At 40.2% G+C, this 24,599-nt stretch overlaps 1 protein-coding gene and 1 long non-coding RNA gene across 5 annotated transcripts in view; one reads left to right on the forward strand and one right to left on the reverse strand.

Annotated features, from left to right (window-relative positions):
• Positions 1 to 24,183, forward strand: part of ercc6l2 (excision repair cross-complementation group 6-like 2) — a 94,729-nt gene extending 70,546 nt beyond the window's left edge. For all 4 annotated transcript variants that reach the window (XM_059969871.1, XM_059969873.1, XM_059969872.1 and 1 more), the window contains 8 exons: positions 112 to 207; positions 2,862 to 2,961; positions 6,528 to 6,680; positions 7,790 to 7,870; positions 10,272 to 11,415; positions 13,017 to 13,171; positions 17,522 to 17,592; positions 19,688 to 24,183. In XM_059969871.1, coding sequence (XP_059825854.1) covers positions 112 to 207; positions 2,862 to 2,961; positions 6,528 to 6,680; positions 7,790 to 7,870; positions 10,272 to 11,415; positions 13,017 to 13,171; positions 17,522 to 17,592; positions 19,688 to 20,600 — 2,713 coding nt within the window. In that variant the 3' untranslated portion in view covers positions 20,601 to 24,183. The remainder of the gene's footprint in view (positions 1 to 111; positions 208 to 2,861; positions 2,962 to 6,527; positions 6,681 to 7,789; positions 7,871 to 10,271; positions 11,416 to 13,016; positions 13,172 to 17,521; positions 17,593 to 19,687) is intronic.
• LOC132394113 (uncharacterized) lies at positions 166 to 10,260 on the reverse strand. The gene is made up of 3 exons (XR_009512181.1): positions 7,971 to 10,260; positions 3,141 to 3,350; positions 166 to 303 (listed from the first exon to the last, which is right to left on the reverse strand). It is a non-coding gene; the product is annotated as an uncharacterized LOC132394113 (long non-coding RNA).
• Positions 24,184 to 24,599: the final 416 nt, after the last annotated feature.

Genomic DNA, 24,599 nt, shown 5'->3' on the forward strand with positions numbered 1-24,599 from the left:
TTGAAATTGTGCACTTGTCTGTTGATCGTTTATTCAAAGTGGTATCTATAAATGATAAGTACTTCTTAAATTTTGGTGCTGTTTAGTTGAGTTTTTTTTTATTACTTCCAGGGCTGGCGGTTTGGGACTGAATTTTGTTGGTGCAAATGTTGTTATAATGTTTGACCCAACATGGAATCCAGCTAATGATCTTCAAGCTATTGACAGGTATATGCTCAGAATGCTTCCTCCTTCCTCCTTTCGTGCCTCCTATATTTTCCTTTGGACATGGATTTCCCAAGCTTTCCAAAACATAAGTTATGTCTGCAATGAACAAGTTGTAAATGTGACAACAAAAGCAACACTCTAGTAATTTCTCCACTTCTGTGAATAAGCTCACCACCACCACCCCCAGCTCAAACCATCATCAACCCCAGCGTCCCTTAGTGAGAATTGGAGAGACTATTTACTTGTAAGTAGCAGTGATGGCAGGGAGAATGATGGACAGTGCAAAAGGAATATCAGTAATACATTAAGAACAAGCCAAGTAGATCAATGAGCGATTATGCTTAATTTGTCTGTGTTACTTGTTTTTCAGAACAGGGCTGTGGGACACTCCTATTAAGATGTATTAATGGAGAGAAGAAAAATTGAGTGATTGAATGAATTGGAGCCAAATGATCAGTTCCAATACAGAGAGCAAATTACCTAAAGCTGATGACATTTATATTGAAATTTATTGTCTTGAAGCTAAGAGTCTAGGCTGCTAATTGGTAGCTGCTGCTATATTCTTGTAGATAAACTCAAGGCCATTCATCACCCACATGATGGAGATCAGTTTAGTCAGAGGATGCATGCATCCTCTGGATTTAATTTTTTTTTTAACTTGAATGCTAGTCAATCTGCTGTGCATTTACTGCATCTGCTGTACTTAGTTATAACAGAGTTGTCAACATAGAAATAGGAATTATGGTCCACCATCAACTTACTGTCCATGTGCTTACTTATCTATACTCAACTCATTTATCTGCATTTAGTTCATAACAGTCTATGCCTTGGCAATTTATGCTTGTCTAGATGCTTCTCATTCTGTGTAATGACCTGTCTCCATCATCACCCCAAGCAGAGCATTCCGGATTTCAACCACTCTACGAAACTCTTGTGTACTCTGATTTCTGATCCCTTTTCCTCTCTTTAGGCTGTTTTCTGAGGGCCCTGTTTCAGCTGCTTTGTAATAATGATCGCTCGTTTAAAGTCCAATTGATTCAAATGTTTAAAAAACATGTGCAACTTGATTGGAGTAATAGAAACATAGAAAATAGGTGCAGGAGTAGGCCATTCGGTCCTTCGAGCCTGCACTGCCATTCAGTATGATCATGGCTGATCATCCAACTCAGAACCCTGTACCTGCTTTCTCTCCATACCCCCGATCCCTTTAGCCACAAGGGCCATATCTAACTTCCTCTCAAATATAGCCAATGAACCAGCCTCAACTGTTTCCTGTGGCAGAGAATTCCACAGATTCACCACTCTCTGTGTGAAGAAGTTTTTCCTCATCTCGGTCCTAAAAGGCTTCCCCTTTATCCTTAAACTGTGACCCCTCGTTCTGGACTTCCCCAACATCGGAAACAATCTTCCTGCATCTAGCCTGTCCAATCCCTTTAGAATTTTATACGTTTCAATAAGATCCCCCCTCAATCTTCTAAATTCCAGTGAGTATAAGCCTAGTCGATCCAGTCTTTCTTCATATGAAAGTCCTGCCATCTCAGGAATCAATCTGGTAAACCTTCTCTGTACTCCCTCTATGGCAAGAATGTCTTTCCTCAGATTAGGGGACCAAAACTGCACACAATATTCTACGTGCTGTCTCACCAAGGCCTTGTACAACTGTAGTAGAACCTCCCTGCTCCTGTACTCAAATCCTTTTGCTATGAATGCCAACATACCATTTGCCTTATTCACCACCTGCTGTACCTGCATGCTCACCTTCAATGACTGGTGTACAATGACACCCAGGTCTCGTTGCATCTCCCCTTTTCCTAATCGGCCACCATTCAGATAATAATCTATTTTCCTATTCTTGCAACCAAAGTGGATAACGTCACATTTATCCACATTAAGTTGTATCTGCCATGAATTTGCCCACTCACCTAACCTATCCAAGTCACCCTGCATCCTCTTAGCATCCTCCTCACAGCTAACACCGCTGCCTAGCTTCGTGTCATCCGCAAACTTGGAGATGCTGCATTTAATTCCCTTGCCTAAATCATTAATATATATTGTAAACAACTGGGGTCCCAGCACTGAGCCTTGTGGTACCCCACTAGTCACTGCCTGCCATTCTGAAAAGGTCCTGTTTACTCCCACTCTTTGTGTTCATTTGAAACAGATGACAGTTCAGAATTCAAACATTTCTCAAGAAAAGAACCCCTCATAACTTGAGGATGTGATTCTTAAACTCAGTTCTACAAAATTTTATTAGAGAAGACAATGTATCATACATACAGTAATTCAGTATAATTCCTAACATAAAGATGTGTATTGACACCAGAAAAATGAAAAGGGGCTCCAAGGAGAACATGGGAGGGTCCAAGTAAACTAATATAATTATTATTTTTTTAATTTATGGACTTCTTAACTTAAGGTATTACTATGCTGTCTCAGCTCAAAACATTAACTGTTTATTCCTTTCCATAGATGCTGCCTGACCTGCTGAGTTCCTCCAAGCATATTTTTTTGTGTGGCTCTGGATTTCCAGCATCAGCAGAATCTCTTGTGTTTGTACGGTGCTGTCATGTCAACCTGTATCAGCATACTCCTGACAGATTACCAATGAATTCTGTGCTTACTTGGTCAAATACTGTTTCCCTATCTCATTACAGAGCTTATCGCATTGGTCAGTGCAGAAATGTTCAAGTCTTTCGACTAATTTCATTGGGCACAGTTGAGGAAATCATGTACTTGCGCCAACTTTATAAACAGGTGAGCAAATAATGGTGCTCTGCATTTCATGTAAAATAAACCGAGGCCCCTTCACTGTTGTCCAGTAGTCCTAGCTAGGAATGGGTGGGCATGTGTAAATAGAATGTGTGAAGAGTAATGATGTTGAGCATCATCCCACTTGCATTGCCAATAACAAAAAATTACGAGGGTAAGCTTACTGCTAGTGCCACTAGACTGTATCCGGGCTAGAGTCTTGGTCTTCAGGAAGAAAGTTAGAAAGATTTTGTAGAGGTGGTATGAAGGAAAGCAAAATCTGTTTATATGTTTGCCATGTACGAGAACGCTGACGTTGTGAGCAGCTCCTTTCTCTGATCCATCAAATTCCATCTTGTGTTGAAACTATATTTTTGTTACATTGCCAGATGTCTCTGCAAGAAACCAACATAAGCAGAAAGTGTAAATAATTAGATTCAAAACATGCTGAGATTTTTTTGATTCTGAATTAATGAAGGCATTAGCGCCTAGGAATCTGGTTGCTTAGGACATTCTTGTTTCTAACAATATGCAATTAAAAGTCAATTTGTGAACCACAATAATAATTGCTTCTAGCTTCTTGTGTATCACTCTAGAAATTTGTGTGGGCACTTCCTGGTGAGAATCAGCATTGCGACCTAATGCAGCGTCCTTGTCAGTTGTGCGTAGGACAGTTGTGTTCCCTATGAAATATTGCTTCTGACCATATCAGGAAGAGACAATGGAAAAACATACCCTAGCAATTTAATACTGTATTGGGTTTCCTATAGGCAGTATACCTAGCTTTGTCTCCACCCTCCCACCTGATCACTTCCCACCTCCAGTCTCTTCTTATTTGACACTGTGGCTCCATCCTTCCTAATAATCCCCCAATGTCACGCTTTAGATAAGAACATAAGAAATAAGAGCGGGAATAGGCCATCTGGCCTATCAAACCTGTCCCACCATTCAATAAGATCATGGCTGATCTGTCCGTAAACTCAGTTCCATCTACCTGCCTTTTCCCCATAACCCTTAATTCCCTTACTATGTAAAAACCTATCTAACTGTTTCTTAAGTATATTTAGTGAGGAAGCCTCAACTGCTTCCCTGGACAGAGAATTCCACAGATTCACCACTCTCTGGGAAAAACAATTTCTCCTCATCTCCTTCCTAAATCTTCTCCCCTGAATCTTGAGACAATGTTCCCTAGTTCTAGTCTCACCTACCAATGGAAGCAACTTTCCTACTTCTTTCTTATCTATCCCTTTCAAATTTTTGTATGGGATACAAGATCCCCTCTCATTCTTCTGAACTCCAGAGAGTATAGTCTCAGGCGACTCAGTCTCTCCTCATAAGTTAACCCCTTCATCCCTGGAATCAACCTGGTGAACCTCCTCTGCGCTGCCTCCAAAGCCAGTATATCCTTCCTCAAGACCAGAACTGCACACAGTACTCCAGGTGCGGCCTCACCAGTATCCTCTATAGTTGCAGCATAACCTCCCTGCTCTTGAATTCAATCCCTCTAGCAATCAAAGCCAACATTCCGTTTGCCTTCTTAATAACCCGTTGTACCTGCAAGCCAGCTTTATGCAATTCATGAAGAAGCACTCCCAAGTCCCTCTGCACAACAGCATGCTGCAATCTTTCACCATTTAGATAATAATCTGCTCTTCTGTTATTCCTTCCAAAGTGGATGATCTCACATTTACCAACATTGTATTCCATCTGCCAGACCCTGGTCCACTCACTTAGCCTATCTATATCCCTCTGCAGACTCTCCACATCCTCTGTACAATTTGCTTTTCCACTCAGTTTAGTGTCATCAGCAAATTTTGCTATGCTACACTCAGTCCTCTCTTCCAAATCATCAGTGTAAATGGTAAACAGCTGTGAGCCCAGCACCAACCCCTGTGGCACCCCACTCACCACAGACTGCCAGCTGGAGAAACATCCATTTATACCAACTCTCTGCCTTCTATTGGTTAACCAATCCATTATCCATGCCAATACACTTCCTCTGACTCCAAGCGTCCATATCTTATTTATAAGTCTCTTGTGTGGCACCTTATCAAACGCCTTCTGGAAATCCAAGTATATGATGTCCACCTGTTCTCCTCTATCCACTGCACTCATTATGTCCTCAAAGAACTCCAGTAAGATTGTCAAACAGGAGCTGCCCTTTCTGAATCCAAGCTGTGTCTGTCTAATGGAACCACTCCTTTCTAAATGTTTCGCTATTTCTTCCTTAATGACAGCTTCAAGCATTTTCCCAATTACAGACGTTAAGCTAACTGGCCTATAGTTGCCCGTCTTTTGCCTAGATCCTTTCTAAAAAAGTGGCACGACATTTGCTGTCTCCCAGTCCGCCAGGACCTTCCCAGAGTCTAGAGAGTTTTGATAAATGATTACCAACGCGTCTACCATAACCTTTGTCAATTACTTCAGCACCCTGGGATGCATCCCATCAGGACCAGGGGACTTATCTACCTTCAAGTCCTCTAGTTTGCTCATCACTATCTCTTTAGCGACAGTGATTTTATCAAGGCCTTCACCTCCCATTTCATCCATTACATCCTTCTTTGGCATATTAGACGTGTCCTCCACCATGAAGACCGACACTAATTAGTTGTTCAATACCTCAGCCATTTCCTTATCACCCAATATCAATTTTCCTTTCTCATCTTCCAAGGGACCTACATTGACTTTAGCCACCCTCTTCCACTTTATATATTTATAAAAACTTTTGCTATCTGTTTTTAATATTTTCTGCTAATTTACTTTCATACTCTATCTTCCCTTTCCTTATTTTTTGTTTAGTTGTTCTCTGTTGCTTTTTAAAGTTTTCCCAGTCCTCCAGTCTCCCATTACTCTTCATGACTTTGTACGCATAAGCTTTTAATTTGATACTATCTTTTATTTCCTTAGTTATCCAAGGTTGGCTCTCCCCACACTTACTGTCCTTACTTTTGACTTGAATATACTTTTGTTGAGCACTGTGAAAAATCTCTTTGAAAGTATTCCACTATTCTTCAACTGCCCTATCAAATAGCCTGTGTTCCCAATCCACATTAGCCAACTCCTCCCTCATCCCATTGTAGTCTCCCTTGTTCAAGCATAGTACACTAGTTTTAGATCTAACTATTTCATCCTCCATCTGAATGCGAAATTCAATCATACTACGATCCCTTTTTCCAAGAGGATCCCTGACTACGAGACTGTTAATCGAAGAGGGCCTTCTTTGTTCGAATCTTCTTGCTTTGGTTGTTTCAATTATGTATTCCCATGATCTCTTCATCAAATTACAGATTAGTTTACAATTGTCTGCCCTTTCACTTACTCAACCACCTATGTCCCCATCCACATAAACATTAGTCACTAATTAATGTTCAATATATTGTCAGTACATCTTGCCTACTTTAGTGCACTAGAATGTGAACCCATTAAGTATTCAGAGCATTCTGCCAGACCAGTGGTTAACCACACTGATAACAGCTACTTGAGTAAGTTTGCCAAATTAGATATGCCTAGGAGTTGATGATTGTCTCATATTAAAGCTGCTTGTGAAATATTTATTTTCTCATTTGCATTAGCAACTGCACTGTGCTGCTGTCGGAAGTGAAAATGCAAGGCGCTATTTTAACGCGGTGCAAGGATCAAAGGAGCACCTTGGGGAAATATTTGGAGTCCGGAATATTTTCAGCCTTCGAATAGGGGGGTCCTGCTTGACTCGGGACATCATTCAGGTGAGAGTGCAGCCTCAAGTTTGTTGAAAAAGGTTAGAAGCAATTTTTAATGGGAAATACAGTTTTTGAAGGTTTCTTTTTCCAGTCACTTTAATCTCTCCCTTGCTCTCCCTCACACATCCATGTCCCGCTTTCTTTCTCTCTCCTTCTCTCTCCTCCTCCTTTCACTTCCCCGCCCCTCCACTCCTTCCCTCTCGTGAAATGCAAAGCAGGAAGACAATCCCACCAAGTCACATTGCACGTAGACAGATAAGACGGAGTGGGAGTGGAATGAGAACTTAAAGTGGCAAACATAATACTCTTCAACCCATGGTCACCCTGGTTTTATCCTGTCAGAGAGACCCTCCCTGCGGCTTAACAAATTTTGTTTGTCTTCGTTGTAATTATGAAGTGTGTCCAACCTGAAATGTTGGCTCTTGTTTCTGTTCCCACAGATGAGACCTGACCTGCTGAGTATTTTCAGTGTTTTCTGTTTTTGCCTTGTTCATCCTTGGTTGCTATTTTAAAACATGCATTTGGGCACCACCAGCACATTACCCTGCTTCCAGAATTTAATTATGTCAATGGAATAGAAGTCTGGAAACAGAGTCCAATATGTAAACTTAACAGCATTATGCATTTATGATGCCAGTGACTAAAGATAAAGTTGTCTCGTCATTCATCATGTGTGTGTTTCATGTGTGTGGATTAAGTGCCTCATATTACTTGCTACACAACAACAATGGTTAATGGGCTGTGAAGCACTTCACACTGTGCAAAGTATTATTTAAATGTATGTTCTTTCATATTCCTGTTTTTAATACTGCACAGTTTTTGTACTGATTTAGATCCATCTTCGTTGATAAAATGGCGGCAGCAACTACTCATAATATACACCAGCAAATCACTTCCTGAAGTTACCTATAGGGTTGTCACAGTTCATTACTTGCAGGAAAATAAAATGTTTAGAGGGCAATTGTAAACTCAATCAAGTGGAATAAGTTTTTTTGTGGCTTCTGGTTTAGACTTTTTATAAAGCTTTTCAGAAAATCTCAGAACACGCTTGTTCGTTACGTAGATCTGTTTTTAATATAACTAAACCATGAGATTACTTGTATGTTTCTTTACAGAGGGAGGGCCAAGTGGAAGCAGGAGTGATGACAGCCATTACACAGTTGAGAGAAGAACCTCCAGTGGAAAGACAGGAAGCAGTGAGTTTTTTTGTCACTACATTCAGGCATGCAATACTTCACCTGAAAACCGCAGAACATAATGACCCCCCCCTCCCCCCCCCCCCCCGTGACTCCTCACCCCTCTGATACTCCCAATGCCATTCCTGGGTTAATAGTTCACTTTCCCACAGGTTAGTGCTGTTCAAGTTCCGGGTGGCTGGCTCTTCTGGAAATTAAGATGGATTTTGATTACATAACCCTTTTCAATTTTCACAAGATGATTGCTACTTCATCACATACATGCTGATGTATAATCTGGGGACATCTAGATATCTCAACATGTCTGTTTTTAATGGATCAGATGACTCCAAATTTTCTGTTTGTGTGAATAATTAAAACGGCATGGGAAATGTTGAAGTGTTGTTTCAATAGTCTTTTGTTCACTCCAACTGGAAGGAAACTGCTTTTGAGAACATGATGTAGGAATGTGTAAAGCTCATTTGAGTATTCATCTCCACGTTTATTACCTGCTCAAGCTTTCCTTCCATTGGACAGAAATTGCCTTGTTGTACAAGCGGTTGAGATCCTGACATTGATTTTATTTATTCTTTAGTCCATTCATAAGTTCTTTCCTGATTAAAATTTAACTATGCTGATGTTTGAAGTCAATGCCCAGTTAATGTCCTGCTGAAACATCAGCAATGAAAGGTATAAATTATCCCACAATTCCAAACAAAAGCACATTGATGGAAGTATGCCTATTATGCCTTTGGAATTATATATTTTATAGTTTCCCTGTTTTGAATAACCCTCAGGATGAATTGATGCTAATGAGGTAAAGCTCCTTCTCAATGTATAATAATCTGTACTATGTACACAGTCAGTGTGAATGTTAACTGTATCACAGCAATTGAACAGCAAGTCCTTTAAAATCCTATGTCTGATGGCTCAGTTGCTGACACACTCCCTTATAAATTGAAAAGTCTTAAGTTCCAGAAACGTAAGTATAAACACCTAGTCTAACATTCAATGGGATGCTGAAGTTTAGCTGCAGAGTCAGAGATGCAGGATCTTTCACAATAGTTGGCCATCCCAAAGTAAGTTAGATTTGATAAAGTGGTTTAGAAGTGTGACATTAAACTGAGATCCATCCTCTTGGGTGGATGTTATTAAAAGTTGTGGAACTATTTCAAAAGCACTCAGGGAATTAATAATTTTCTCTTGACCTATATTTATCCATTAGACAAATCGCTAAAACGGTTTGCCTGGCCTTAATCTCTTTTCCAATTGTGAGAATTCAGCATTCAAACTGAGCACCACATTTTCTACAAGCATTTACATTTCCAAACCACTTCATCAACTGTACCTTACTTTGGGATGCCCCAGTGTCATAACAGATGCTGCATCGCTAGAAGCCTACCTTTCCTTTTCTTTTACAGCTAATTTCTGAAACACTATCTTGGGTACACCTAGACAACGTTCAGTCACGTAATTAGAACAGATAGGGAGTGTGAGATAAATTGATGAGAGATAGAAATGTGGAAGAGGCTTGGGTGGATTGCACAGTATTGCTTCAGCATCTTGGCTGCCATTCTGTTGTACAGTTGTAATGATGCTGCAAGAATTACACAAGATACACAGTCCAGAAATGCACTGTGCAATCCAAATAATCTGTGTGAACTTTATATTCAGCAGCTATGTTATTATTTACACTTGTGCACCTCGTTAATGTAAATATCTAATCAGCCAATCATGTGGTGACAACTCAATGCATAAAAGCTTGCAGACATGATCAAGAGGTTCCCTTGTTGTTCAGACCAAACATTAGAATGGGGAAGAAATGTGATCTGAGTGACTTTTAGCATGGAATGATTGTTGGTGCCAGATAGGGTGGTTTGAGTATCTCAGAAACTACTACTGGTTTACCAGTCTGTAGATAACAATCTGTAAATAATAGCCTGTAGATTTTACAGAGAATAGTGCAAGAAACAAAAAAATTCAGTAAACAGCAGATCTTTAGGCATAGGTGCTTTGTTAACGAGAAGGGTCAGAGGAGACTGGCCAGACTAGATCAAGCTTGACAGTAAGGCAGCAGCTCAAATAACCAACCATTACAACGGTGGTATGCAGTAGAGCATCTCTGAATGCACAATATGTTGAATCTCGAAAAGCTTGTAGATATGAAAGCCAGAAAGGAAAAAACAATCATGCCTAAATCAGAGAATCTGATTTAAGTTTACTCAATCAGAGAATCAGAGAATCTGATTTAAGTTTACTCCATCCATGCATTTCTGAGGTGCATTTCCACCAATATTGGACCATTAACTCTGTTTCTCTTTCCAGAGATACTGTCTGACCTGGTTTTTCTCCAATTTTCTGTTGCATTTGTATGTATTGTTTGGTACATTTGTAAATATTTAATATTTTCTTCAATGGTTAGATCACCGACGGAAATACAGTTGAAGAAGTGAACCTGAACTTGTTGGTGCAGCCTAATAAAGAAAACAGGGCAGCCTTGAGAAAGTCAGAACAATTTTTTGACTTCAGCAGTGACAGCGAAACAGAGCCTTCAATGAAGAAAACTAAAATGGATCCAGTAGAAATCAATCACCATCGAGATACTGGTGGACAGCTCACATTAGTCCAATGTGGATTTGCCAGATTTTTTGACAGGAAAGGAAGCAGTAGTGAGGAATCCAGTGAAAGTGACGATCATTCTAATATTGAAATATTACAGAAGCAGAGCACAGGAACTGGCACAAGCTTGGGTGCTGCTGTGGCACAGGGAAAAGATGGTTACTGGGGACAAGATAGCCATTTGAATGCTCAAACAGTGAAAGGAGATGGTGGGCATTCTAAGCAGGCAAAGCACAACTACAGCTCTTCCACTGAATCTAAAGGAAAGGCTGAGCCACCAATTGACATAGGAGCCAATAACAGCAGAGATGAGAATAATGTGGTCAGTACCTCAGGAGTGTTCAGACTAAAGAAAAAAATGCTTGTCAAGAGGAAATCTCATCCTAGCTTCCTGTCTACAGATTCTGAGGATTCGAGCAATGAAAATAATTCCAGTAAGAAAAAGGCTTTATCATCCAACATTTCAGATTGCCTTGGTGCAAAACCATGCATTGTTAATGGTTCTCCCAAGATAACACAGGGGAAAACCTTGAGTCATGTGGCCAAACTGAAAACTCAGTTGAACGAGGAAGAGAGCATCAGTGATGAGTCAGACAATATCGAAATAAGTACAGAGTCACCAGATGTAATGTCCAGTCCACCTGATGACAGTGCTGAAGCAGGCAGGCGAAACGTTAAAAGTAATTCTGGAGCCGTTGTTAAAAAAGTGACAGCTCAATACAACATAGACGAATTTTCATCCTCTGAAGATGACATTACCACGAAGAGGAGCAGATTAAATGCAAACGATGAGATCAGTAGAAATAACAGGGGGAAAAAGTGCAAGAAAGTTCAGCTTGGAATTCACAACAGGCCCAGTGAAAGTGCCAAAGATCTAACTGTACCCAAGCACCGGAAACGGAGGCAAAGCCATATGGAGCAGTTGGCATCAGTGAGCAAATTGTTAGGTAACTACAGATTTTTTCATTTAAAGAGTAAAGTCATGATGTGTTGTCTGTCTGTTACAAAGGTATTATGTCTGTAAGAGATAAGAGTGCATTGCAGATGCATTTTGCACTGCTGTTTCACAAGTAATGTTAGGATGACACTGAAAGTACTTTGTACCGGCACTAAGCTTGAAGGGAATTAACTGTGAAGGTCCATAGTGACTCAGAATAGGAGCAGACAAATACTTCCAACTCAGAAGTTAGAAAAATAATATTTTTGGAGATTAGGCTTTGCCTGATTTTGTGTTGTAAATGAAGCCTAACAATGTCATGTCTAACTAGCGCAGGCTACAATTGTGAGGCCGCTGCCTTAAGAGTTCCAAATTAGAAGGCTGAAGAAACTGTGGCACATGTGTTTGCTGGCATGCAAATGTCAACTCTGGCCAATTCAGGATTCTTTTTCAACCTCTAGGCAATCAATCAAATCTTAAGTATTGTTTCACATTTGATTTTTATAAAGGAAAGCACTGTGTAGCAAAGAGCAATTTCAATCAAATATGTTTCACAATCATGGTGATAAGTGTAGAAAAGGACTCCAGCAGCTCACCTGAATAGAGTTGCCGATTCTGTTTGGACATATTCCAGGATGGTATATCACATGACCACTGACTGCCTCAAATCATCCTGTCAAGTCACATAGCTGTTTTTCTTGGGTTGTTTGCAGAACTGTTTTTAGATGAATCTTCAACTCTGGAGACATCCAAACTATGAGGATTGCTAATTCTGGCTAAAAATATGCAGATGAGATTCAATCAAGGCCTGATCGTTCACTGTTCTTGGACTTCCACTTCAGGAAAATGCTGCCTTTGCAGACCAAAATTGTCCCTATAATTACAAGGGTGCTTCAGTTGTGTGAGCGCACCATGAATAGTTTAAAATTGTGCATACAAAAGAAATATTGAGTGTCTTCAATTACAGCTGGTGTGGGAGATTAATCCAGACTGCTCTTCATCAAACTAGGATTACCCTGGTGAAACAGTCTAAGCAGCATTTATAGAAAAGAGTACAGCCGACATTTTGGGCTGAGACCTTTTGTACTCTTGTTCATAGATGCTGAGTTCCTCCAGCATTCTGTACGTGTTGCTTGGATTTCCAGCATTTGTGGATTTTCTCTTGTTCACCCTGGTGAAGATTATTTTTAAATAATGCTATCCAGGAAGAGAAATTCTATACAATCCTTATCCTTATTCTTTCAAAATAAGCAGAGCATATTGATGAATAAGCCAAAAATGTAAGCATTCCACTTTCATCAAAGAGTGTAGGTTTTAGGTTCAGACTTGTCCGGATAATCAAGAGAGGCTTTGCTGCAAGAAGTTCTTCTACTCAAGCATGCTTTCATAAAGGATGCTTTATGAGAGGTACATTTTAAACCTTTTAAAACTCTCATCATTGATATTTGAATTTCTCCCAATTGGCTGAAAGCAAGAGAAGGGGCAAACCAGAAGAGTTAGTTTTTTTCGTGAAACAAGGTAAATGACATGATTTGCTGAAGGGCATCTCATCAAAACTGTTTAAAGCAGCTCCAGTTCTTGATAACTGATATTTAATATTTCAATTAATAGGCAATGTAGAAGAAGTGGCTTTCATTCACTCAAACCAGCGTGTGATTGGATCCAGCAAGGCTGAGAACCAAATGACCCATACTGCAATTCGTGATGTGTTTGAACTGAAGCAGTATTCCCAGGTTCCTGCAAACATCACCTGTCATACAGTTCAGGTAAGCTGTGCACTGAAAGGAATCATTTTGACATCTCCTGTAATAGGTTTTGAAAATGTGTATAAAATGCCAGAATCTTGTCAAGAAATAAAACTGAAGTCTTCAAAAGAAATGTATTTTAATAGGTTGAAAGTGTGTATTATATACATATTTCTGAAATGTGAGTCATACAAATGATTAGTGCTTCAATGTTTTGGTCTAGATTATTACAGTATGCCCGTGATCTTTAAAACTACCACCTTCAGTTCTTACGTTGTCTTGGACAAATCTTTTTAAGTTAATCAATATGTTAATCACTAATTTATGATATTGTATCAGTAAAGTTATGTAACTCAGAATTATAATCCAAAGGATATAAAAGTAAAATCTGATCTGACCATGGCCAATCCAAAGCCTCAGAACTTAAACAGTTTTGATATCCAAACCTGCTTCCTGCCAGGTTTGGGTCAGGTAACCAGGCTTGAGCAAGATGAAACTTGGGGTGATACACTAAGAATGATGCTAATGCCCACTTTGTGTGGAGAGCATTCAAAGTTCAAAGTAAATTTACTATCGAAGTACATGTACATAGGTCATCGTGTACAACCCTGAAATTCATTTTTGTGTGGGCATTCACATTAAATACAAGAAACACAATAGAATTGATGAAAGACTGCACCCAACAGGATGGACAAACAACCAATGTGCAAAAGGCAACAAGCTGAGCAAACACAGAATTTAAAAAATAAATAAATAAAGCAATGAATATGAGATGAAGAGTCCTTGAAAGTGAATCTCTAATATTGTGGGAACAGTTCAGTGAAGGGGCGAATGAAGTTATCCCTCTGGTTCAAGGGCCTGATGACCAAGGGGTGATTACTGTTCCTGAACCTGATGGTGTGGGTCCTGAGGCTCCTGTACCTTATTGCTGATGGCAGCAGTCAGAAGAGAACATGGCCTGGATGGTGTGGGCCCTTGATGATACTGCTGTCCTGTAACTGTGCTCCATGTAGATATGCTCAATGTTTCGATGGCTGTACTCGTGATGAATTGAGCCATATTCTCTACTTTTTGTAGGCTTTTCTATTCAAGGGTGTTAGGTGTTTCTGTACCAGGCTGTGATGTAACCAGTCAACCAGTCAATATACACTCCACCACACATCTGTAGAAGCTAGCCAGAATATTAGATGTCATTCTGAGTCTTCACAAACTTCTATGAAAACACGGCTTTCTTCCTAATGCCGTTTATGTGCTGGATCCTGGGCAGATCCTCTGAAATGATAACATCCAGGAATTTAAAGTTGTTGACCCTCTCCACCACTGGTCCTCCAATGAGGACTGGCTTAATGACCTCCGATTTCCTCCTCCTGAAGTCAATAATCAGCTCCATGGTTTTGCTGATGTTGAGTGAGAGGTTGTTATAACACCAATCCCCCAGATTTTCAATCTCCCTCCTATATGCTGATCCATCACAACCTTTGATATGGCCTATGAATGTCAGCAAATTTAAAAATGGCATTGGAGCTGTGCTTAGCCCCTCAGTCTTATGTATAAAGCAAGTAGAGCAGGGGCCTTAGCAGACAGCCTTGTGGTACACTAGTGCAGTTGCAGATTGTGGAGGAGCTGTTATTGTCAATTCAAATTGACTGGAGTCTGTAAGTGAGGAAATCAAGGATCCAGTTCCACAAGGAGGCATTAAGACCATGGTCTTTACGCTTATTAATTAGTTTTGAGAGGATGATAAGATTGAGTGCTAAACTGTAGTCAGTGGAGAGCATCCTAATGCATGCATCTTCGCTGCCCAGATTTTCCACGATTCAATGAAGAGTCAATGAAATGGCATCACCTGCTGGCCTGTTGTGACGGTAGGCAACTTGGAGTGAATCCAAGTTGCTTTCAGACAGGAAATAATATATTTCATCACCCAACTTCATCAAAGTGGGTGTAAGCGCTTTGCATGATAATCATTGAGGCAGATTACTATGTTCCTCTTGGACACCAGTACAACTGAAGCCTGGTTGAAATAGGTGAGTACCTCAAACTGCTGGTGAGAGGTTAAAGATATTGGTAAACACTCCAGCCAGATGATCAGCATAGGTCTTAAGCATACTGCCAGATACCCTGTCTGCGCCGATGGTTTCTCTGGGTTCGCCCTCCTGAAAGGTACTCTCACGTTGGCCTTGGAGACTGAAATCACAGCATCATCGGGGGCTGTGGGAATTCATGAAAGTTCCTCCATATTTTAGTGGTCAAAGTGAGTGCAAAAAGCATTGAACTCATCGGGGAGCAAAGCCTTGTGTCACCTTTGTCACTGGTAATCACTTTGTAGGAGGTGATGGTATTCAAGCCCTGACATAGCTGTTGAACATCCTTCAGTATTCAGAATTAGTCTGGAATTGCCATTTCACACATGAAAAGATAGCTCTTGGGAGATCATAATTAGTCCTCTTGTATTTTACTTGGTCACCAGACTTGAATGCCACTGACCTGTCCCTCAGCAGCTTGCAGATCTTGTGGTTCATCCAGGGCATCTGGTTGGGGAAGACTCTGAATGATTCTGGGGAGGGATGTACTCGTCTGTTACTGTTTTCATAAACTCCTTGGTAACCGCTTAGGCAAAAGGAGGGTTGGAGTTACCTGGGGCATAGCAACCTCCATCCCTCTAGTTAGCAGGTTGCAATGTTATCACCATTTTGTGATCAGTTTAGGGACACAATCATTATCTCTGGATTTGAGAGCTCAGATTTAATGGTTTTGATGCTGGGTCATGCCCCACCTTTTGTGTGTGGATTCATAGATCAGTTGCAAGTTGCACCATCATTCTCATCATAAGGGAATTATCAGTCAGCTCACTCCCTGCAGATTTTAATGTGCTGACCTGTGTTCCCTATTGGTACACTGAACAATGTAGATTTTTTTAAAAATTCCTGAATTTGAAAACCTTTGTTTTTAGTTATTGACTCAGACCCAACATTTTTTTTCAGTTTCCATTGGTAACCGAGCTCTAACAAAGAATGAAGTGTAATAAAACTAAAATATAGGAATAGAATTAGGCCATTTGGCCCTGTGAGTCTGCTACTCCATCATGGCTGATTTATTATCCCTTCAACCCCATTCCCCTGCCTCCTCCCCATAACCTTTGATGCCCTTCCTAATCAAAAACTTACCAGCCTCCTCTTTAAATATACCTAGTAACTTGGCCTCCACAGCCAATCATAGAATAATGGAAGGCTATTTCACCCTTCAAATCTGCATTAACAATTTTGGAGTAATGGTCTTATTGTGCCCCATTCTTTCTTCATACCTCTGCAATTTCAGCTGAAACTTATTTATTACATTTTCTTTTGTAGTTCATGGTTTACTTTTGAATCTACACTAGCTACTGTAGCAAGTGGTACATTCCTAATCCTAAACAACTGTTGCAAAAAGAACTTCATCTTGCCCTCATATTATGTTAATGCTGCACCTTCTGGCCAGCAGCCCTGTAGATGTCAAATTAGATCTTTTTTATTTACTTCCTAAGCCCTTTTTTACATATTATTATGTTTCTTCCTTGAGGGAACATTTCCAGCTTTTCCATTCTATTTATGTAACTGTCATCCATCCAATGATATAAATTCCTCTGCGTGGAGCATTAGATTGGTCAGAAGTGTTAATCTAGTGTTCCTCAACCTGCACATGTTTAAGGTTATGGATTCAGAAGTTGTTGGTGCTCACCACTCAGCTATATAAGTTTAGACTTGCCTGCTCTGGGCTTGCCAGTGTTGACTTGCTGACCACAGCTGTCCTGATTCAGTGACAAAACCATGTGTAGCAGCAGGGCCCTATGCATCATGTGCTGACCAGTGAAGTCCTGCCATCAAGCATGCGAAAAAGTCTGCGCTGCAACCTCCCCCAAATAGTTGTCAGACCCTTGAATATTTTAAATGTTTTTTTAAAAAATGAAAAATGATAGAACAATTAAATTTAATAATTATTTTGAAAATAAAACTCCTACACATTTGAAATATTTTTAATTGCTCAAAGTTATTTTACATATCTAATCTAATGCAACAATTTTTAGCACATTAAGGAAAGCTAGTTAGGAAGCATTTTATTTCAGATTTTACACTGGGGTATTTTACTTAAGAATTATAAACAATATGGGGTGACATTTTAATTTGGATCAGCTACTTTATTTGGAGTTAACAATATATTGGATGTCATGGAAATCTTTATGACTATGTCCTTGAAAGTGTTGAACCGCTTTTGTTGTCGGTGCTTCATTAAGCTAGTCATACACTTGGTTCTCCTCAAAAATGCTTTCAACAGCACCAAACAAATGAGGGTCAGAAGTTAACACACCTGTCATTTGTGTAACCTTCTCCACAGACAGACGGGAAGGGTCAACAAGCAGCTGGTACCAGCACCTTGATTAGGGATGCACCCACAGGAATCTATAGGTGAGTGAACTTGAAGACTGAAGTCAAAGGTCACAACGACCCAGCTTCCTTTCTTTAAAGCAGCTGAACTTATTACCTCTTTGCTTGGTCATATGATACTTTTGCCTAAAGATGACACCAGAGGTGCCTCTTTTGTATTTGCAAGGGTCCAAGAAGAAATTGAACACTGCTAATGTGATGTTCTTAGCACAGACCATTCTTGATTGGCATGCTGACTTAATGTATTTGCAAAATGATGCGACAGCAGCAGAATGCATATACAGGAAATACTTAGCCTTTTCTTCCACTGACCTATTCTTTCTATTCAGGTTCTTAAAGCATTTCATAGTTGTAAAGATGTCAGAGTGCAGGACTTGTCAAAGGCAATCACAGCTGCAGAGTCAGGCTAGGAATGCAGTCTGAGCTTCATTTTGAGTACTTCGCTGTACCATTCTGTTTCCTGTCATTTCTGATTATGTTGTCGTTTCACATCCTCTGTGAATCTGGTCTTTGTAAGGATACTTGTACAGGATTTCAGGGCCCCCCTTTTCATCTTCGCAGTCTAGATCACTGATTCAAGAAGCCTTGTTTTGACAGGCACTGCCTTCATACAATAATTGTGCAATAATGAATGTGAAGCCAAGGCATGAATTGATTATGTGATAAATGACAATTGAGCCTTTATTTGTAATCATGTTTGAGCCTAAAGGCCACATGTGTGTTATGGTGAAATTTTTCTTTGTGTTCAGCTGTTCATTGGGTGTTGTGCTGAATAATGCACACAGCCCACACAGGTTCTGAAAGCTGGGTTTGCAGATACAGGCAGTCCCTGCTCAAGATCTGGTGGTACAGCTGTATAAGCAATCCTGGTGAACACACTTCTCTGACCACCATCAAAGAAGGAGCTTGCAAATAGGATTTAGTAATGGATCTGAAAATAATGCCAACATATTAAACTGGAAGTAGTGACAGGAAAAATACTGTTTTTTTTTGCTGTAATTATGTTGCCAGAGTAAGGAAATGCATTAGGAAAGTATTGAATATCTTGCACTGAAGGAAAATTTACACGCTATGCATATTGCCAAACTGAACAAAAAGTACTGGGTCCTATGTCCGAGTGATAATAAGAAGGTCGAAGATCAGCAGAGTTGGAGGTGTCCGTAATGCTTCCATGCTTCTTTTATTATTATGTGTTAATTGGCAATAAGGCTTTCTACTTCATCCTGGTTAGATAAACATAACTGTGCTCGGAAACATATTATATAAATATAAAAGATTTTATATTTAAATCAGCAGGGGAATTTTCAAACCCAAGGGTCACCCATTCAATCAAACTGGGATTATTAACCAAGATTAAGTTTGAAAGGCTTTGTATCTCTTAATGCCAAACTTTGTCATCCAGTATGTTGTCATTGTATGTATGTTGTAACCTAAGTAAATATTTAGAGGCCATGTAGAAGTGGAAATTAAAATGAGCAAGTTGGCTGCCATTTGGGGACTCTGAAGATAGTATAGAAACATGTATTTATCCATGACAGAGCAAATTTAGGAATTGAACAATATGCAAATTTCAGTAATGCATACAGTGCAACTTCCCTTCTCCATCCCATCCCACTCTCTCCCGACATTCCACCCCCAAACTCCCAAAAAAATGCCCAGTGTATCAGGTTAGTAAGGCATTAAATTATCTTTCAGCCAACATGTTAAACTTGTACTAGTAAGAGGAAGCATACTGTCAGCAAGTGCTTCCAGAAGTCTGCCAAGGATCAATGGATTTCTTCGTTTGCATATTCTAACTCAAAGTAATTGACCATTTTCTAGTTGGTACTAGTCAGATACTCAGGAATGCTCGATCAGCTCTCAACTAGAAAAACAACTGATCATCAGATCAACATACTCAAATGGAAAGATTTATGGTGTTGTTTATGTCATTGTCTGGCATCAGCTTAGTACTTCAGAGCATTAACTAATTTGTTGGAGACAGAGGGAAAGAGGGCAAAAAATAGATGCAGTGATTTACAGTTTCTCACCATTCCAACCCATTCTACTGCTTTTCTTTAGTGCTGAATTGTTTAGTTAAGTTAATTTTTTTTTTAAAGGCTCCTATCTCTTGCAGAAAGCAGCTGTCTGGCTTGGCCCCTGTGGAAAATTTACCTGAGCATGCTTTGATCAACACCTCACAACAGCAGCTGAAAATGCTGAGGGACTCCAGCCTGACCCAGTGTCCAAGGTCAAACAATATCCAGTCAGTCAGGCCCTCAGAAGCTGAACATGAGGATAATGTCACAGTGCAAAGGTCAAAAGGCTATGCATCCACAGGCCATTCTGACAGAAAGGCAAATAAAACAATTAATTTTATCTGTGGAGCATCAGCTGGCAGGATAAAAAGTTTAAGAAAAAAGAACCTGAAAGAAATGACTCAATGTTTTGAAATGCAAGATGAAGTTAATTCACAAAAGCATGATTATATGTCAGGACAGCCTCATAAAAAACATTATGTGATGGCTGACAAATCTGCTAGTGATTTTGCTGAAGGCATTGGCGACAGAATCTCTATGGGATGTTCAAGTCCTTCAACTGCAGCAGTCTCAAAGAGTAGACTGGACGGGAGTGGGACAAGCTCCAAAGGGGCTGTGAAACCTCAGCAACAGCGTGAAGAGAGAGGACCACCAGCAGCCGAGCCAAAGGGCACGCCAGATAACAACCACGAAATAGCGCAACTCAAAACCGACTTCATCACAGAGCTGCTTGGTGACACCTCCATACTGGACCCATTGTTCAACAGAAAGAAAAACCTTACAGCAAAGCCAAAGAAAGCTTCTGGGGATGTGCCAAAAGGAAAAAGCAAACCTAAAGATTTCTGGGATTTTTTGAATAAAAGTAGCGAAGAGTATGCTACTACATTAACAGATTTTTCAGTGATAGAAAGGTTATGTGAAAGTGCACCTCTGAAGACAAAGGAAAAGGAAAAAGAATGGGATGGTTCCCTTTGGAAAAAGAATGAAAAGTTTTTGTGGAAGAAAATGTGATCAAGAGAATGGCTTTAGTGGCTCAACATCTGGCACATCGCTGGCAGGTTGCCAACTATGGAAACAACTTTCAGACTTTCAATGGGGAAACAAAGCAAAAACCTACAAATGAATAATGTTTTAATTTATCTAAATACAGTGACTGTAAAGAAAAAATGCAGTAATGGATTTCTGCTTGTTTGTTTTACAAAATTGATATATATACATTTCATAGATTGGCAGAAGAATGGTGAGGTAACAATATACTATTGGAAGTAAGCCATTCGTTGCAATGTAATTGATACTTGATTAACATTATTCTGAAAAACAGACTTGTTATTTAACATTTTCACTACAGTGGATTCTGGTTAATTGGGTCATCGGTTAATCAGGGCAGTTGCTTATTTGGGACAACTTACTGAAGAACAAAAACTAATTGAGAAACTAGCCAGGACTCCTTTCATTTATTTGGATCACTCTGCCACTTAATTGGGATAGGAGATTGTTGCCATAAGACAATTCAGAACTGTTTTGCTCATTGTGGTTTCAAGCATTCAGACTTGGAAATGCCAAATTTGAAGGTATCAGCAATTGTCTTGAATGTTACCTTTGGTCCCCACCAGACACTCAGCTCTGACCAGTGGCTACAAGTAGCTGTTCGCATGCGATAGCAGTCAAACCCCAGTATACCGTTTTGAAAGATGAGGGTAGCCAGCAAGTGTTCTACCCTGGTGAGATAGGGATATGCCTATCCTAATCTGGTAGTCTGGTGGTCTGTAGAGAGATTCAACAGCCAGGAAAGCAGTCCTGCAACTCTATGTGGAGAGTAAAGGGCTTGATGAGGACAGAAGAAGCCACGGTCATCCACTGCAACCAGGGAAGACCCCAGTTGCGATAGCTCCTTGTACCACCGGACATGGGCTTCTGAGGTCGAGCTCGTGGAACTGCCCCAGTGCAGCAGCTTTCCATTTTACACACAGGTTACCATCATTGTTAGATAGGACCGGTAGTATTGGTAGTGTTCTAATTTGTTCTGTATTTCACTTAACTATATAATTTGGTACTCAGCTATACAGTACTTTCCCTTTTTTATATCCTTTTAACTCTATCCACGAAAATTCAGCTAATGGGGCAGCTGCTTACTTGGGCCAAAATGCCCTGGTCACAATGTGTCCCAATTAACTAGAATCCACAGTATATGGGCGCACAGTCTATTTTATACAGGGACTTCTTAATGATTGTATGTTACTTAATGCTTAGATTTGGAGATGTGGTAGGGAAATGCAGATGGTTATTCAGCCTATCAAGTCTATGGTAATCTGGTTGTTCTTATCAGTCATTGATTTTAAACCTGTGCGAAACAATTAATGCATTGGTATGAGAAAGAGTGTTTTTAGTTAATATGATTACTTATTTCCCTTTGATATTGAAAGGTTTCTAGTGCAGAACATGAAGTCCTCTTATAAGCAGACTGTGAACACCTATGAAGAGGAGCACAGCTTTACTTGCCCATCTCTGCTCTGTGTCCTGAAAATTATATTTGGCTCACCACTGTCAACTTCTGGAGAGAGAATTGCAGGTTTTCATTTCTCTTTGCCACCTGGTATCCTTTCACAAGGCCTAGTGTTGAGATTATGTTGCCTGTTCCGGATATCTTTATTGGAGGAAATTGTAGCTTTGAAATTGGATTGGATGGCATCTATTTCCTTGGCACAATACATTCTAAAATTGGAATGAATTATATTAGAGTTCAGAGAAAATGTGAGCCATACTCTGATGTCAATGCAGAAATGTATGGTTAGGTTGGGCAGGGGGTGCATCTGTGCTCCTGGAGAAATGCACGTTTGCATTTAAAATCTTTAGGCTGAGGGATCTCCTCGTCTTATCATCTCTCTGCTCATGTAGGAGAGCCACTCATACAATTCAGAGTTACTCATGTGCATCCCTTGCTCCTCGAAAACAGAAGCCTCCTTTTGAGAGCCTTGTCTGTCGAGAACAACAGTCTTCTCAAAGGTGAAAAGCACGAGGGGCATCTTACTGTTGCTTAAGAGCATCACGGTCCTCTCAGGTATTGAGAGGCATATTGTGCTTGCCTTCATCAGTCAGGATGTGGATTACAGGAGATGAGACCTCATGTTGCAACAGTGCAAGTTGTTGGTGAGACCACACTTGTTGCATTATGTGCAGTTCTAGTTGACCAGCTATAGGGAAGATGTCATTCTGTACAGGGTGCAGAAGAGATTCACAGGGATGTTACTGGGACTAGAAGGATTGAGTTATAAGGAGATGCTAGATAGGCTGGGGTTTGTTTCCTCGAGCATGGGTTGTTGAGGGGTGATCTTGTAGAGAATCATGAGGGATGGTCTTAATCTTTTTCTCAGGGAACAGGAACTTTAGAAGACAGATTTAAGGTGAGAAGGGGAAAAAAATTAAAAGGGACATACAAGTTGCCAGAAGAAGCTGTAGACTTGGGAATAATTACAATGTTTAAAGGACATTTAGACATATACAATAGAAAAGATTTAAAGCAGGGTTTCCCACCATTGGGTCAGTGGACCTCAGGTTGGGAACTCCAGGTTCAGAGGGATATTGGCCAAATCACACTAGCCTGGATAGACATCTTGGTCAGCACAGACTGAAGAGCATATTTCTGTGCTGTACTGTATAACTATGACACTTACTGTTGTTCCTATAGAATTTCAAAATACACTGTGGCCTTTGCCTCTGTATCAGCTCCCACCTGTCTGTGCCAGTAGTCCATGTGTAGTGATGTTATCACCAAGTCCTACAGACAGGTAAAGATGGCTTCCAGAGCAAAGTTCATGGTCTCCTGGGTCCGCAAAGCCCCTTGCGAGATTTTAGTGTTGATCTCCTTCATGCAGTTTATCACCTTCTGCATTTGGAGAGACGAGCCAGTAAACTCACTAACTGTCCAGCTGTGCATTTGCACCAGCCTTGTCATTGGAAACATCTGAGTCCTCTGCAACAGAACAGATGCATGGATTAACACCAACCCTTAAATGTTTCCCACACCTGTTGCTAGGCCACTGCATACTGATGTCTAGTTTATCTCCTCACAACACTGTCTGTTTCAAACAGTCTTTTCATTCTTCACAGAACCAGCAGCTGGGATTTTGCTATGGGCTGCCAGGCACAAGGATGCATAATGGTCTGTATCCTCAACATTGTCATTTTCCCATCCCCACTGCCCCCCCTCCCGCCTACCCAATCCATGATCACCTCTCCCCACTCTCTCTGATCCTCTCTCATGCTTTGCCTGCTCCTCAAGCTCAGAGTGATTAGATTCTGAGAAGAGTGAAACAGGAGAAGCTCTCCTAATAGGCTACGGTGACAAAGCAGAAAATAGTTACCCTTGTAGAGTACACTGAAAATGTTTTTGTGATTATGCTGCAGGACAGGTAATATTTGGGGGTTTGGGGCAGGAGATGAAGAAGGTATATTCTGTCAATCATATCAAAGAAGACTTTCATCACAATGAGTGGTGCATTTATATAGAAATATGAATGAATATCATGTATTTATGATGTACTATGTTTGACTTAGCACATTTTTAACACGAAGACTAAACATATTCTGAAGATTGTTATGTCTCCTTTGGATTAGTTATTTTCCTATTCACCAAATCTACAGCAGCAACCTGCAGACCTCCTAGTGCACTGCACGATGAAGCCTTATGACAGGCTTACTTTATTGATTCATAGCTTGCTCTTTAGGCTTTCAAGGTACTGTCAAATAAATTGCACCTAACATTTATAATGGCAGCTAACTAGGATTGCCAATAGACATAGCTACAGTGATCATCTTTACGAGGCAAGAATTGGATGAAAACTAAAGTCAAATGGGCAAGTATGGTTTCTTTTCATGAAGATTGTCCATTCACAATACCGTGTGAAAATTCTAAGGTGGCAGTGTGAATACAGTCACGCTGAGTCATGGGTAAGCAGGTACCTGTGACAGAAATAACTGACAGAAAACAGATGGACCTCTGAAGCAAAAACA

Source organism: Hypanus sabinus, chromosome 5, assembly GCF_030144855.1.
Source record: "Hypanus sabinus isolate sHypSab1 chromosome 5, sHypSab1.hap1, whole genome shotgun sequence".
NCBI lineage: Eukaryota > Metazoa > Chordata > Chondrichthyes > Myliobatiformes > Dasyatidae > Hypanus > Hypanus sabinus.